The sequence below is a fragment of the Phymastichus coffea genome, unplaced genomic scaffold, assembly GCF_024137745.1.
Source record: "Phymastichus coffea isolate CEN01 unplaced genomic scaffold, Cenicafe_Pcof_1.1 PCOF00072, whole genome shotgun sequence".
NCBI lineage: Eukaryota > Metazoa > Arthropoda > Insecta > Hymenoptera > Eulophidae > Phymastichus > Phymastichus coffea.
In genome coordinates this window covers 602,393-619,000 of record NW_026706883.1, presented here as the reverse complement: position 1 = coordinate 619,000, position 16,608 = coordinate 602,393, and the positions used below count along the sequence as shown (strand labels likewise).

Here is a 16,608-nt window from a genome sequence, read left to right as displayed (position 1 = left end):
ATCACTGATCAAATTAGTTCTGGTATGAAACTTATTCTCTCGGCAGTGGATTATCAAATGCAAATAACCAGCCGCAACATTTTCGCTGTTATACGCATCGCACAAGCATACTCGTATACAGATAAAAAGATCATAACCAGAGTAAATCCTAGAGCGCGAAAGAATAGATCTGGCGAGGAGTCAGAGGCGAGTACGAGTGCGTTGCCAAAAATTTCAGCGCTGTGAATCACAATCAGCTGCTTGCGCGACGCGTGGCTTGTAAAATTTGCCGTACTTCTACACCTCTAAATCAGTGTGAATGTGTGCTCGGTGTTGTCGCATTTGTCGTAAAAAAAAGGAAATAAATGCCTTAGCGAGAACTTGTTTTCCGTGTTGTTTGCCCGCGGTAAAATAATTAACAACCTGCACGCATCACCGACAGAGGCGAGCAAAGCTTTTTATTTACAGTTGGTTGGTTCTTTGAGTAACAGTGCTTTTTGTTTCTCTTCTCGGTGGGAGCAGGAAAAACGCGGACATGTACGTTAATTTGAAAATTAATTCGTGCCCTCGAGGGCTTTAGAGCTTTTCTTTTAAAATGAATTTTATGATTTATTTTTGCCCTTATTAAAGCTCTAATGGTAGTCCTCTTTTCGGTCATTTTTTACATAAAATAAACGCTCGACAAATTAAACTTACGACTCGTTATATGTACGAGATACTTCAACTTATAGTTATTGACAGCTTGAAAACGATTGTGATAATAACTATTCTTAGTGAAACATTGTACTATTAATGGTTATTTTCATAAGTAGGCAAAATTAATTTGTCTATAATGTTTATTGACTGCGCATATGCAATATTGAAACAAGTCGAGACGTGTTGTAGAGAACTAAAAGAAGAACAAGAATGAAAACATCAGCACTGGAGTAAATAGAACTCGAGCAGCAGTGCTCACCCGTAACAAAAAAGACAGCCTGAAGTCAGCGGTCCCTCAAAGTTCCTGTGCCAGTGCGCGAGATGTAGAGATCCGACGGGACATGGCTGACAAGCAGTGGCAGTGATATGGTATACAAACCTAGGCGTGTATTCGAGCGCGTCGAGATTTTCGTGGTGGCACCCGGAGCTTTTCTCTCTCCCTCTCCACCTTTCTCCCCTCTCTCGACATAGTAAATATAGGGAAGCACTGTAAAGATTGATGACTAGATTTTCCTCGAGCGGCTTGTCCGCGTTGCTTTCTCAAGCAGTCGGCCGTTTAAATATCCCGGTCGATTTTATTTGGGCAGCGTACGACGCTTGGATTTATTTAAGTTTTCGATTAACTTTTCTTTGCCGGGGAGAAAGAATCTGATTACAATAGCTCGCTAAAGTCGCCGGGAAATTGTTTGAAGTTCCAAAATTTACATGTAAAGTGAGAAAGCGTCCTGCGACGACGCGAGCATGAGCTTCGCTTCAACATCATCTCCAAAGTTGTTGCGCATTTGATTACGTAATTCAGAAACAGACGCAGCTAGAATTCACAAAGTGAATCTGGTCTTTTCATTTTGACTTTTTCCGGCTGAGTATTTTTTTTTCCGAAATGACGCGCTATATATTGCTGACGTTATGTAGCGTCAATGCACTCTGAAAAGAAAAAGGTCAGACGAAGCAATTGGAGCAGATTATGTAGGCGACAAGGCGAGATTTTTCGCCAGAGCAACTGTGCAAAGGCATGTCTGAAATTGAAGTGACGCCGGCTGTGATGGGTAGCAAAGGGAGCCAGAGCTTCTTTGAATAAAAGTTTTGAAAGAATAGAGCATATATAGACGTGGGTTGAGCCTTAGATGTGAAAATATTGTTGGCAGTCGAGCGGGTGAAAAGAAGAAGCCGAGAGCGCTAGCGTATATGCAATTGCGAAGTTGCAGCTGGCGAAGCATGAAAACTTGAGTATTTTTCCTGCTCGCGCAGTTGAAATCCATTGAGCAACCAGTTGAATCGATCAGTGTGGCGAGTGTAGCGCGATATATCGACGTGTAAATAAGAATTTCATCAGCGCTCCGAGAATAGAACGAGATGCGCGATTTTGCGTGCAAGTTTTGATCCCAGAAAGTTGGCGAAAATTATGCTGGTTCCGGGCGAGTAGTATGCCACCGGATGCGTAGATAATGGGGCCTTTAATAACGAACACTCGTATAAGACTGCCTACGTGCATAAGTGAGTAGAGCAATGATTGGGAAGAGCCACTGAACTTTATGCTAATCACCTCCCCCTTCACCTCTTTTGCTCCACATTTAGTCTTTATGGTATATATCCTCCTTCATCATTTTGCACTTTGAAGCGTTATCAAAGACGGACGTTCTGAATAATATCATCCTTTTAATTAGTCTCGCAGCAAATGCCCTCATTTATTAATAGTGCAAAGAGTTTTGAAGTGTAATTCGCAAAAATATTAGAGACTTAATTGCAAGTATTTCTTAATTTAGTATCTGTATATAGGAAGGCATTTCATAAATATTCCTATCAGCAGAGCTTACCAAATTATTTCTTTTTCTCGTTCAATCGACTTTTTTCCCCGTTTCGCAGAGTAAAAATCTCTTATTCTCTTATTACTTTTAATAATTGCCAGCAGCAAACGAATAGCGAGGAAGAGAGAGAGAGAGAGAGAGAGAGAGAGAAGGATAGAATACAATATTCCCCAAGATATTCGATACTGAAATAAGCACGTAAATAGCTATTTATCACATTCATCCGGTAGTCTTGCTGCGTTTCAAAACCAAATTATCGTATTCTCATATGCGCGCGGTCGTATTATGCTCGAGAGCCTCCTAGAAATAAACCTAAGGCAACGTCGTCTTAGTGCGTCGCCAGCTACCGAGGGAGAAACTTATTAAAGCGTCAAGCAGGGTATAAGATAGATCGAGAGTGAGAGAGAGAGAGAGAGGCTGGCAGATATCGCGGAGGAAGGAAAGTCAGTTTTGTCCACCCTTATATTATACGACGTGTGTGCGAGTTTTCTATTTCGTTCGTATTATCCTTTTCTCGAGATTAATTTTTTTTACGTGGATACTCCGATGTTATTACCGTTAATTACAGTCTCGTGTAGAATTTCCTCAGAGGAAAAAATGCGAATAACTGATCATCGATATTGCAGTTCTCGTCGGAATAATGCGTTTTGTGCTCGCATATCGGATTGGAATAAATTTACGGATCTTGTGCTCACGGCTCTAAGAGATAAGGAGAGAGACGACGTAATCCACGAAATAGTCTTGTCATACTATCCTCCTGCGAACACTGGGAAAAATGTGCAGGATTCGAGCACTGAAATCTTATTTCAAGTCGATTTGCTGCGTTAATAGTGAACGCGAACTCGTGACTTCGTGCCTGTGGATCTGACGAATAGCTACGGGAATATCTATCACGGAATACGTCAAGTCGAGTGAAAAAGATATCGAAATATCACCTTGATACTAGTAAGCTTTCATTTGAACTCCTAATGCTCTAATTATTTTTTTAATTAATTCAACGCACGTACATTTATACAAGTGCAAAGTTCTTTTTTTTTATTTTATGTCTTTTTTATTTAATTACAGTATTCAATTATTTTCAATAAACTCTGGTATGAAAAATTTACATTTTTCCATAGCGCCTAGCAAATAATTTGTCAAAGAGCAACTATCACACTCCAGTTATTTTTTTAATCAACGCCCCGTATTTTTTTCACGAGTGCTCGTAAAAATCTAATTGTTATCTGGTAAAGGTATGAAGGGTCGAAAAAAAAAACTGTTGTGTGTTTCTAGGACAGCTTCTTTCCTCATCAGATACACGAATTGAGTCTAGAAGAAAAAAGTAGCTTGCAAGCTCGTTGATTTAAAATGTTTGCCCTCGAATATTAATTTAAAAGTTGCGCTCCCGTTGAGAGTTTAGCAGCGGGCTTTTGCATAATTGAACTTGGTGGGCGTAGCGTGCGTGCTCGTAACTGTCAAGTTGATTTCGAAAAGTTCGACATTTTCCCAGGTTACTTTTTGCTACTAAACCTGGTTGTATTATAATTTTGATAGTAATAAACACGAATCAGTGAAGAAGAAAATGATAAAAATGTACAATGAAATCAATTATTTTGCTGTACTTTGTCGAATTCTTAGTATATAATGTTTTTCCTCGACCTATTTAACCTTTATCTCAATCTTATCGGTGAACTGATCTTTAATTTCTATAATGTACCCTATTCAGTTCACCAACATGAAGTAAAAATGCTGTCATTCACAATTTCGACTAAAGAACTTCTTTCTTCGAGCGAAAAAGATTTCGGCCCTTATCGGCTAATGGTCGCGTGATTCAGTCCGGAAGTCGAGAGCGGAGAAGTAAAAAGGCAAGAGATCGGTCGTGTCTATACATCACCATCCGGAGAAATGAAATTGCTAAGAGAAATGTGCTGTCGAGCGAAAGCTGCGAATCGTGTTCGTAGTTCTCGCGCTCTACTCGTATACCTCGCTTTTCACGCAAGCGGAACATCGCGGTGGAATGTTTATTTATTTTTCTGTTCATTTTTCGGCATAATATTAGATTACCTGAGTCTATTCACAATCCGCGAATTTAATTATGAATCATAATAAATTTGCCTTCAACAAATTAATATCACAGCAAGCGCAAGGCTAAACTATACTCTGAATGTTTGCTAAGCGTAAATCACAAAGCGCCGTAAGGATCAAGAAGGTACGCGTTACTGCACAAGAAATTATAACGGTAAAATCTGCATATATCTCAAATTTACGCCGCGCCCGCATTCGCGGGAGTCCAAGACGTTGATTTGTGTCGAGGCGCCGCTGAATTGCAAATCCATTGCCGCATTGTTAATGCGCCGCCACCTTGTCGGCGAGACAAGGCTCATCTCTCTCTCGGTAGAATTTGGATCACGATAAAAGTTTGTGCTTGCGCTGATGTTGGAATTTCCTGCTCTTAATTCATACCCACAAATAGTTTTACAAACAATGTAATTCATTGTTTGTAACGGCTGCTTTAATGCACGAATGTTGCTGAATAACGTTAATTTTATCGTTACTGTACTTCGATTGAAATATAATCAGTACAAGGTCTGTCTGAAAAGTATCGGGCCTACGTTTATATCTTTGCGCCATAGTGTTCGAGCGACCTCTACCGGACAGAAACGTCAATAGTAAAGCCTCACGAATCTATTGGTTACTTACTGACACCTGCCGGACGTATAGTTCATACGCAGCGTGTCTTTGTTTACAGTGCCTTTTTCGCGTTCGACGGATTTTGATATTGTCAAAAATGACTGAAAAACAAGATCAACGAATTTGCATCAAATTTTGCTTTCAACTCGGAAAAACGAGTTCGGAAACTATTGAAATGATGCAAAAGGCCTTTGGAAGCGAGTGTATGAGCAAAACACGAATAAAAGAGTGTTATAAACGGTTCAAGGATGGTCGCACTTCTGTCGATAGTGATTCTCGTTCCGGCCGACCTTCGACGACAAAGACCGCAGATAATATTGAGCGGGTGCGACTTGCAATCGAACAAGATCGTCGTATGACTGTGCGAGAACTAGAAAAAGACCTTGGGATACCAAAAACAATCATTTCAGAAATTTTAACCGAAAATTTAGGAATGAAACGCGTGTGTGCGTAATTCATCCCAAAATTGCTCACAGCAGAGCAGAAGAACATTCGCTTAGAAATCGTCCTGGACAATTTGGAAATGGTCAATAATGATGATAATGTGCTTAGAAAAGTTATTACAGGTGATGAATCATGGGTTTATGGTCCTGAAACAAAACAACAATCTTCACAGTGGAAGCATTCTGAATCACCAAGGCCAAAAAAAGCACGTCAAAGTTGGAGCAATGTTAAGTCAATGTTGATTGTTTTTTTCGATTGTGAAGGTGTTGTACAACACAAATATGCACCAACAGGTCAGACAATCAATAAAGAATACTACGTTCAAATTTTGAAACTTTGCGTGATGCAGTAAGAAGAAAACGGACGCACTTTTGGGAATGTGGTGACTGGCTTCTCCATCACGATAATGCGCCAGCGCATTCATCCAATCTTGTGCACCAGTTTTTGAGCAAACAAAATATCGCATTGCTTCGACAACCTCCATACAGTCCCGACATAGCCCCTTGTGACTTTTGGCTGTTTCCAAAACTAAAAAAACCACTCAAAGGACACCGATTCGATGACAAAACAACGGTTGAAAACAATGCGACGAGTGTACTTAAGGCTATCCCTAAAAGTGAGTTCCAGGACTGTTTTGAAAAGTGGAAACATCAATGGAACCGTGTTATTCAATGAAGTGGGGATTACTTTGAAGGATGCCACTCACCAGATGATAAAGAATAACGCTAGCACGAAAATATAAAGGTAGGCCCGATACTTTCCGGACAGACCTCGTATACATCTATTTACGTCAGATAACAATTTGCTAGGGCTCCCTGATGCAAAAATACTTTTGCCCACAAGATTAAATTGTATTTCATTGGTTGCCTAGTTAAATATATACTGCTGTCGTGAATTTGTATAATTTCGATCTTACGAGCGCAACTGTAGATAAAACAAGTTCTTATACGTTGTAAGTTCAAAAATATATATGTATATCCAAAGCAATATATTCGGGTAATACCCTTTTTATCGGTAGCCACCGAGTACAGTAAATGCCGAGTATAAATTCGCCAGAGCCATGCGAAGAATTATGCAACGCCAAAGTAATCGGCAATATCAATGCTGCTCCCGAAAGCAGGAAGCAATTACTCTCTTAATGAGGTCAATAAAATTCGTGCCAACATTCAGTCCAGGAATTCTGTAGACGTTAATAAATAAGACCGACCAAATAACGAAAAGCACACTGGACGGTATACGATGAGTTTTTCTTTGCTGCAAAATCAAGGAAAAGAGCCTCGTTAGAGCGATCTTTTCACGCAGAATTGAATCGCAGACATTTTTTTTTACAAGAAGATGGGACGCGTGAATATACTTATATATTCAGCCAGTCGTAAGAGGCCAGACACCATTTACTTATATTTTTCAAAGCTGCAGTTCGTCGGTTTGTCGAAACAGTAAACGATCTATACTTGGGCGTTCAACGAGTTGAATCACTTGATTGCAGTCACCCATGATATTGCCAGAATATGTTTAATACGACTTGAATTATTTAACCAATTTCACAAGACTAATTTGTGATTCTGATGGTATTTGAACCACGACGTTATTGTCGCCAATTTCTAAGACTAATGAGTAGATTCTAAAGTTAATTGCAGAATATCAGCCTGAGGCTAATTTTTAATATTTTCTTGCTGGCTGCAGTAAAAGTTAGGGTAACGTCTGAGAGGCGCGCGATTGATCATTCCGGTAACCCCTCGATTACTTTCTTGAGGCTTCCCACTGTGACGAACGGTAGAAGAAAATTATGGAGAAGAGTAAGCTGACCTGACGAAGAAAGGAACAACCAAGAAATTGAAAAGAGATACGCCTTTCAGCTAATCGGTTGATAAAATCTTTAGCCGTATCTTACTTATATGATTTTTTTCATCATTGATTAATTTAATTTTGTATTTTTATTCTTTTGCTAAAATATCGGAGATTGTTAGTACAAAATATGCTAGTATAGGGTGAGATAATTTATTTCGACGACCGAAAAAACTTGCCTCGTTTTTAGATCATGTACCATATTTCTAATGGAGTTTTGACTTTGTAGTAAATCTTTTAAACATCTTTTAAAATTGTTTTTCAAATCATTTTCAACATCTTTTTCAAAAATGTTAATGCTTCTGTATGTAAATAGATAATTGTGAAATTGAAGTACGAAATAAATCAAATTAAAAAAATCACAACAATTACGTTTATTTCAGAGAAAGGTGTATCATGTCAAAGTTAAACATCGTCCCAGTGGACTCATTAATTAGGCGAGCATCATTTGTAAATCAGCAATTTGCTGCGCCGGAATTGGCAGCGTGATCTTGGCCGGTCAGCCGCGAAAAGCTCAGGGGAGGAGTTGCTCTTTGCACGCGTCTGCGGTTGACGTAGCGCTTGTTTGAACGTATCGCGTTCAAAGGTCGGCACTTGAAATAATATTAAACTTTGCATCAAATGCGACAATTAACTTTTGTAATGTAAGTGAGAACATGTTCGGTTACAGAAAAGTGTTGAACGTAACGAGAGTTGAATGGGTGGTTGAAAATGTACTATTTTCGCTGTTTACTGATGCATTAATCATGCAGAAGTATTATTGACTCACTGAAATGTACGTTGAAATAATATTGATCATTGATGTGAATCAATGTTTTGTTTGTATTTTTCACGGAAATCAAGCTCAACGAGAGTGTGTTTCAAGTCGACTCACTGCCAAATTGCAAAACAAGCGATACGCCCAATAAAAGAATAATGAAATAGAGCTCTTTTGAAAGCTTTTGCAACTGCAGTGCACGGCACTCCATACAGAAAGCGTCTACGCCATGCGACATTCGATTCGTGGCTTCACGCACGTTCACATTTATAACACTGCTTGAGCCCGCGTCAAGATCAAGGATCGCCATTGTCGTTGTCTCGTCGTCGTCGTACATCTCGTCGCCTCTTCAGCGCGACTACTATGCGGGTCGTCGACGAGGCTACGTGATCGGCCGATAAATGCCACCCTGGCTTTTAGGACAATTTTTCGTTTCACTCTGTAGCTCCTGCGTGTCGACCAAAGCGTTTCTCATTTTGCCGCGTTGCGTCGACGAAAATGGTCGACGAACGTCCAATGATTTTTCACGCGTTCACGGTTGTATCCACGTGGAAAGCGACCACGGTTCGTTAGTCCGGATTAAATGATTTTAGTAAACTTTCTCTCTCCCCCCCCCCTCTCTCTCTCTCTTTCTATCTCTCTCTCTCTCTCTCGTACGAGCAATTTCATTACTGTTCTATTGACAGCAAACTTTATTGAAAACATGCGTACGTTCGAGATTAAATTGATATATTTTTTCAACATTGTTTAGTTACAATAGAAGAAAAAATCTTTTTAGTGCGGAGATTTTATTTCTAGCAGTGATTCAATAAACTGTATATTGTTTCTGTTATTGACGAATATGTTATTAAAAATACTTTGAAAATGCAATACATTTTAAGTAATAACAAACAATTAAATTATATAGAAGATAAAAATTGTAAGCTCATATAAAAAGTACATCGTTCTTCACCAATCTTACTAAAGTTACTGTGTAGTTTTTCTTAATAAACACCTTTTTTAAATATAAAAAAAATATTTAATGTATCGCCTGTCGAATGGAAGTTTTACCAAGTGTCGGCGTTTCCAAGCAGAAGCTACCAAAATAAAAGCGAAAGGTGCGCGCTGTGAGATCGAAAAACTTGTACCCTGTGTACGTGCAAAGCGGCTTGCGACTCTTCTATATGGCTATCACGATCGCGCCTTTATTTTTTTCCCCTATCTCTCAAAGGGCTTCTTCCCATATACATACACCCACGCGTGCTTGAGGATCAGGTGCTCTAGACTCACCGCCAAGGAGGTAAAGACCACAAGCGACGAGGGTCCTGTGATCCGAGCAACAATGACCGATCAGGGCGGATATTGTCCCGGCGAGGATCAGCGCTGCAGCCGCTACTTGAAATGGAGTCGATATTCTGTAAAGAAAAGGTTATGTGAAAGTTAAAACATTTCGAATAATAACTCTGATTATCATAAATGATGGGTGTCAATTGCTTTGAGAGTGCGTTGAAATTACAGTTATCTTGGTAGTTTGAGAATCAATTATTGTTGATTTATAAAAAACATTTTCTGGCTTTGGAGATTGTACATTATTTATATTATCTTTTGTCTATACTTTGTACAAATATTTGATGATGACAGCACTCGCCAATACTCCCTAAGACATAGTGACAAGTTGACGAGGATGGTAATCAAAACATGCCAAGCCGGAAGATTACAACAAGGCTCTTGTGAGTTATAGTCAGTTACTATGCAGTAAAGGACTAGTACTTTCGATATATTTATATCACGAGTTTATATATCGTGTTGTGTTAACTTGAACTTTTAGAACTTCGAAGAATTCATGTTGCACAAAGCATTAATATTTGGAGACTACGTTGTTGAAATATTGTATTGTTTTTATAATTAATTTAAAAGAGCAACCTAATGATTCTATTAATGAAATATGAATGTAATTTTTTTCATACTGATATTCAGCGATAATAACGGCTCCATAAGAATAATAAAAGAAAATGCTCTAACTTTACTTAAGGTAAACTGTAATTTTCGGGAACGAAAGATAAATACGAAGGAAACTTATACAGAGACCATGATAATTCTCGCTCTCTTCTTGATGCAGACAAACCCCAATTCAATTCAAAACGACGAGAGCACGAAGATGAAGACCTAACAAGTTAATCAGGATTTGCGAGCTATGCTGGGTAACATTCCTAGGTTGACGAGAAAACTAATGCTATTCCGCTGGTTCAGTTAAATTCTGATTGATTTACTTGATTCTACGTGACTGTTTATTTTTATAATACTGTTTCGAACATAATTGTTACGGATAGTTAAAACTAGTAAATTATATATAATAGTTTTGCCTGAATAAGAATGGTAATTAAATAAATATAATAAAAAATATTCACATGATAATAATATTTTGGACGAGTTAGCATAATCACTTTATCACTGATCTCGAGTTTGTTGCTAAATTTTTTTAAGCATTCTGTGATAAGATTATTGAAGGATACTCACTATCAATGTCTGCATTGATAACATTCCTAGGTTAATAAGATCACACCGTAGAAGCTTGATACGTTGCGCTTGCTCAACTAAATTCTGATTGATTAGCTTGATTCTTCATGACTGTCTATTTTCATAGTACTATTCCAGACATAATTGAATATAATTGAATCGGAAGATTGAAGCAAGTCAATTATTTAAAATAATTGCGTTTAAATAACAATTGTAAGTAAATAATCGAAAATGTTTATGTTACAATGTAACTAGCTACGGAATATGTGATTCAACAATATCTGGGATGAGTAAGCACAATCGCTTTGTCAATATTCCCGAGCTTGTGGCTACAATATTTTTGAGTCATCCGTGATAAGATTATTGACAGATATTCATTATCAGTGTCTGCATATCAATGTCTGCAGAGGTTTAACTTGAGAGGAAACATTCAGTAAACGACATTTTTAACGTCAGTCTCGTGCTCTAAATAGAACTATGGAAAATATAAGCATTATTCTTTCATTTCTAGTGTTGTACTTTTCTAGTAAGTGGCATATAGTTTATAAGTGAAAATGTTGTGTTATCCACATACTGATATTTAAGTATTATTATTATTATTCATAGCACGATTTTCAATGTCAGCACCTAAATATGAGTACAATTTCAAAATAATTTTCAACGATTCCAAAGTTGATTTACGCGATGATGTGTGTTTTTTTCTATATACACGAGAAAATCTAAACAATCCAGAACAATTATGGGTCGACGATAAAAATAGTATTGACAAGAGTTTATATAAGTCCAGTAGGGCAACAAAATTTATGACGCATGGTTGGCTGAATTCTTACCAAGGACGAAATTGCATGACAGTTAAAAATGGTTGGATAAAACATTTGTTTAATTATTTGTATTTTACATTCTTTATTGAATTCATTAGCTAATGTTCAAAATATCTGTTCTTATTCCAGCTTTTCTGTCTCACGATGATTATAATGTAATTGTCGTTGATTGGGCAAATGTAGCTAAACTACCGTATTTGGAAGCTGCTGGTTTAATTAAAGCAGTAGGTGCACATATAGCAAAAATGATCGACATTTTAGCGAGTCAAGGTAGCAGTTTGAGTGATATGTCTCTGGTCGGCCATTCGCTGGGGGCGCACGTGATGGGATTAGCTGGATACCAGGCGAGCAATAAAATTGGCCACGTAGTCGGTCAGTTTGAAAACATTTTTCACCTCTGCGCTTCGTTCGAATTCTGATGCATAACCAATCGGGCGGCGAATTTTAAACGGAATTGTAGAATAGATATATCTGAACATTTTTATTTTTACAGATAACTCAATGATAAACTAAGCAAAAGCTTATATATAATCAAAGTTCTTGAATTACTTTGTTAAGAATTGTATTGGCCTGATAATAAGTTGATATTTAGATTAACATATGCTTTTATGATTTAAAAAGTACATATGTAAACTATGTAGTCCGTTATTTATTTTAAGATTAGCTTTTATGTTGTTATACGTATTTTGATAACTAACATGACAGGTAAAATGAGTACAGGTTAAGTGTGTACTTCTACTAAAATTGTACTTTCAAAGTAGAGTTCCACAACAATTTATTTTTCTGTTTAATAAAATCAGCCGAAAAACTCATTATGAACTAAGCTTTGTTAGCATAATTAGTTGATTATCTATTATCATTACGTGATTCTAGGATTTTCATCTTATCATGTTCTCATTATTTTATGTTTATAATATTGTTAAACAAAAAAAAGATTTTATGGAGTCATTTGAAGTTAGACATTTTACTATCAGGTCTCGATCCCGCTGGACCAGGCTTTAAATCTGCAGGCCCCGGTAACGGCATTTCCAGCAGCGATGCCACTATGGTCGAGATAATCCATACGAACGCGGGTCACCTGGGCTTGTCAGAGCCTGTAGGCCACGCCGACTTCTATCCTAACGGTGGGGGTCTTGAACAACCAGGTTGCGGCGAGGATACTAACCACTATTGTGCCCATGATCGTGCATATATTTATTACGCTGAGGCTTTGACCAAACCTAACTCTCTGTTGGCAGTGCGTTGTAAAGATTATGATACGTTCCTCACAAATGAGTGCAAAAATGAGGCAATTATTTCATTTCCAAGCTGGTCGACAAAACAGAAGAAGGAAAGGGGATCGTATTTTCTGCGTACTGCTGATAAAGAGCCTTTTGGTTTGGGGATTGATGGAACGAGACCACCGACACTGTAAACAATAATTTTATAAATCTACTTTTAGTAAACTTACAAAAAGACTACTAGAATTACGGGATCAATTTTGATGAAACTTTGTGAAAATATTCTTTATAAAAAATACAAAGATATATTTTTCAATTTTAATTCATAAACCTTTTTAGAAACCTATGCAGCTTTATATCCAAGATTTTAAAAATTAAAGTCCCTCTTCAAAGTCAACTAACTCTTGAACAATGCGTTTACTGTAATCAAAACAATTTATATAATTCAAGAGTTTATAGCTTGGAAATTTTATGAATAATCATAATAATGGTAAACGAACTTTTATTTATAAAGAATTACGCTAAAGTTAATTTTTAAATATAAATGAATTTTATTTTTAGATTTCAAATGCAAAACATGACTTTAAAAATAAAGGAACCATTTATTAAAGTGAGGGTAGAAGTAAAAAATAGAGTATTAATAATTTTTAATTAAATTTACAAAAAAATAAGGTTTTCTCTCGATTTATTAAGAATAATTTAAAAATATATCATATATCTATTTATTATTTTCTCAATCAATTATCAATATTTACCATTTCAATTTAATACTTTGTTTTGTATTTGTTTTTCACAATATGCCTTTAGATACCTTAGGTAGTAAAGAATATTGAGGAAAAATTCGATTTATTTTTCACAGTCTGTTCCGATGTATCTTTTTGTTCTATAGGCTAAAGGAACAAAATCATAATTGGCAAGAAAAATCAATGTGATAAAATCTTTTGATATTTAATTTAGAATTGATGAATATTCTTATACAATATATTTTAACAGTCCAAAATTTGTCAAAGGTAGAAAAATATTATCATTTATTTTATTCATATATCGTTTCGAGAACATTCCGTTAAATGATTTCTTCAACAAAACTATTAATTGCTTTTTTAACAGAATGATTATTATTAGCTTGTAACTACGTGCTTTTATTATATTATCAGAAAATATAATTTATCTATTAACTATTATATTATCAGAATTATAATATTTACAAAAATTGATAAGTAGATTAGAAGGAAGTAAAACTCAAATAACGAACATATTTTGTTTCTATCGTGTACAACTTCTCTAATAAAATGATATCAAAGTTAATAAACTATCTATTCTTTAAAGTTTTTTTTTATATTTTCGAAGGTGTAGATAAGTTATGCCAGTGTATTAAATTATTTCATACTTGTGAGTTATTGTATATCTGTACAAGGTCTATCCGGAAAGTATCGGGCCTACCTTTATATCTTCGTGTCACAGTGTTCGAGCGACCTCTGCGAGGCATGAACGTTAACAGTAAATTCTTACGAGACTAATCACGAATCTATTGGTTGTTTGCTGACATCTGCCGGACGTATAGTTCATGTGCAGCGTTTCTTTGTTTACAAAGTTATTTTTAAGTTCGGCCGATTTTGTAATTGTTAAACACAAGTTTAACGAATTTGCATCAAATTTTGTTTTCTACTCGAAAAAATAAGTTCGGAAACTATTCAGATGATACAGAAGACCTTTGAAAGTGCATGAGCAAAATATGAATAAAAGAGTGATATAATCATTTCAAAGAATGCTGTACTTCTGCTGATAGCGATTCTTGTTCTGGCAGACTTTCGATGACAAAAGCATTGGATAATATTGAGCGGGCAGGCTAGACAATCAATAAAGAATATTATGTTCAAATTTTGAAACGTTTGAGTGAAGCAGTCAGAATAAAACGACCGCATTTTTGGTCAAGTGGTGATGACGTCTCCATCATAATTCGTCGGAACATGCATCGAATCTTGTGCAGCAGTTTCTGAGTAAACACAGTATCGCATGGATTCAATAACCTCCGTACAGTCCCGGTATAGTCAATAATGACCACGTGTATCGCAACACCATCGTTCGTTTCCTAAACTCAGAGCTCCAACGAAATGATTATCTACGAAAAACTGATAACTTCGAGTGCGAAGTCCAAATATTTACGACGTAGTTTAAAGAGAGTAAAATCTTCAAGAGCCCCAGGCAACGAGCCATCGTACGTTCTTCTCTCCGTCGTCACGTGCTTTCAGATAGGTAACATTGTTCACGAGTACGCTGCCTTATTAGAAATTATTTACGATTCTTTAGTTTGCATATTCAGAATCGTTATATTTCATTAGAACTGGTCACATCTACGATGTAAGCAGTAAAATTCATATTAATGTAGAGTTAAATGGTTCACCGACCATAGGCTGCAAAAAGTACCGTTACAATATTGTTATTAAGTAAATCATCAATTACATAAAGTTGTATGCTTTTGTGGCATTTTTATTTGCTCTTTATTCTCTTCTCAAAAATAATTTAAATGTTACAGGTTGTAAGTTTCATAAACTTTAAGTGTTTCTCAAAATGATGATTACTATCGGCTTTATTACTTGAAGTTCAAATTGATAATGTACACGTACCACAATGAGAAATACACTAGGGAATAAAGTATCGCTTAAGTGTTCGTACTTTCTGATGTATACGCACGGCAGCTTATAGAGCAGGCGGGATCTTTCTCAATTTTCTATATGGAACATAGGAGGGTTCGAGGTTACGCGCACCTCGTAATTCCGTAGCGTTAATAGCGACAAAGACGCAGCTTCGGGCTTGAGAGCGTGTTTACGGCGAAGACAAGGAAATCGCGATGCATCATCGTTTGGATTTCGCCGAGTTTTATCGGCGCGTTAAATTGCACACCAGAGCGCCGCGCGCATAATAATTCTGGAGCCGAGCCTATGATAAATTGGCTAGTAAAACGTCGCGCGATCAGTGCGTACGGGTATAATGTAGTATAAAAGCGAGCCCGCGCCCGCGTGCGCGCGGTCGTTAACGACGGAGATATTGTTCATGCGAAATCAGTTCGGATCTAAACAAATTAGAACGATTACGTAATAAGCTTGAGTCATGCAGAGATAGGAGAGCTGCTGGGGTATGAAACAGTTTGCGCCGCAATGTATAGCTTCGTTTCGAATTTACGTGCTATCATTTTAACTCGCTCGAAATAATAGAATAGCCCGAGGTCGCGGGTAAGAATTTAATATAGCACGCGCTTCTGCACGCATGAGTAAATATAAATAACTGCCACAGAGCTGGAATACGGTTTCCAAACAAGTAGTGCGAGCAGAGTGTGGTCAGACGCATAAGTCTTCCATGCGCATTCGACTTTCATGAATCCAAATAGAATTATGGCGAAACATGCTTGCTATGTCGTACCGTCAAAAAAGCTGTTGAAAAGCAACAGAAGTGAGAGAACGAAAGAGAGAGAGAGAGAGAGAGAGAGAGAGAGAGAGAGAGAGAGAGCAACGCGCACGCACACACCCACACACACAGTTAATCCTCAAATAATAAAGTCACTGGCAGAAACAAATGGAAGTAATGCCTGCGAATCCTTGTGCTGGCTAAGCGTTATTCTACTTGACCATCAAGCCCAGAGGAGAAAACCACTTGGACTGCTGCTAAGCAGCACTAAACAATTACAGGTCCGAGTCGTAAATGCGGAAAAAGACTCGCGAGGGGATCGTCGCGGCGAGCGCGCACACACACAGGCAGAGGAGAGCATTGTCCACGGTAGCAGCGGTACACGCGCGGTCCTCGACGCGCCCGGTAAATAACAATAAAACTCTATTAATGCGGTATGGTACTGGCATTGGCTCACCGCCAGTGGGAGGGAG

At 37.4% G+C, this 16,608-nt stretch overlaps 2 protein-coding genes across 4 annotated transcripts in view; one reads left to right on the top strand and one right to left on the bottom strand.

Moving 5' to 3' along the window:
- Nucleotides 1-16,608, bottom strand: part of LOC131667935 (uncharacterized) — a 74,785-nt gene that overhangs the window by 10,933 nt on the left and 47,244 nt on the right. For both annotated transcript variants that reach the window (XM_058941711.1, XM_058941712.1), the window contains exon 4: nt 9,466-9,590. In XM_058941711.1, coding sequence (XP_058797694.1) covers nt 9,466-9,590 — 125 coding nt within the window. The remainder of the gene's footprint in view (nt 1-9,465; nt 9,591-16,608) is intronic.
- On the top strand, nt 11,116-13,081 carry LOC131667936 (pancreatic triacylglycerol lipase-like). 2 transcript variants are annotated; one of them, XM_058941715.1, is made up of 5 exons: nt 11,116-11,218; nt 11,299-11,553; nt 11,643-11,885; nt 12,488-12,750; nt 12,822-13,081. In XM_058941715.1, exons 1-5 carry the CDS (start codon nt 11,170-11,172, stop codon nt 12,873-12,875), a joined length of 864 nt encoding a protein of 287 aa, XP_058797698.1. In that variant the 5' UTR covers nt 11,116-11,169; the 3' UTR covers nt 12,876-13,081. The 2 variants fall into 2 exon arrangements, with proteins under 2 accessions (XP_058797698.1, XP_058797696.1); XM_058941713.1 differs by having other exon boundaries at nt 12,488-13,081.

What these genes read in the sequence shown, in the direction of transcription:
- LOC131667936 (XM_058941713.1), top strand. Translation starts at nt 11,170, where the DNA reads ATGGAAAATATAAGCATTATTCTTTCATTTCTAGTGTTGTACTTTTCT. An exon ending in TTGCATGACAGTTAAAAATG is followed by an intron (nt 11,554 to 11,642) that starts GTTGGATAAAAC and finishes TTCTTATTCCAG; the next exon opens with CTTTTCTGTCTCACGATGAT. An exon ending in TAAAATTGGCCACGTAGTCG is followed by an intron (nt 11,886 to 12,487) that starts GTCAGTTTGAAA and finishes TTTTACTATCAG; the next exon opens with GTCTCGATCCCGCTGGACCA.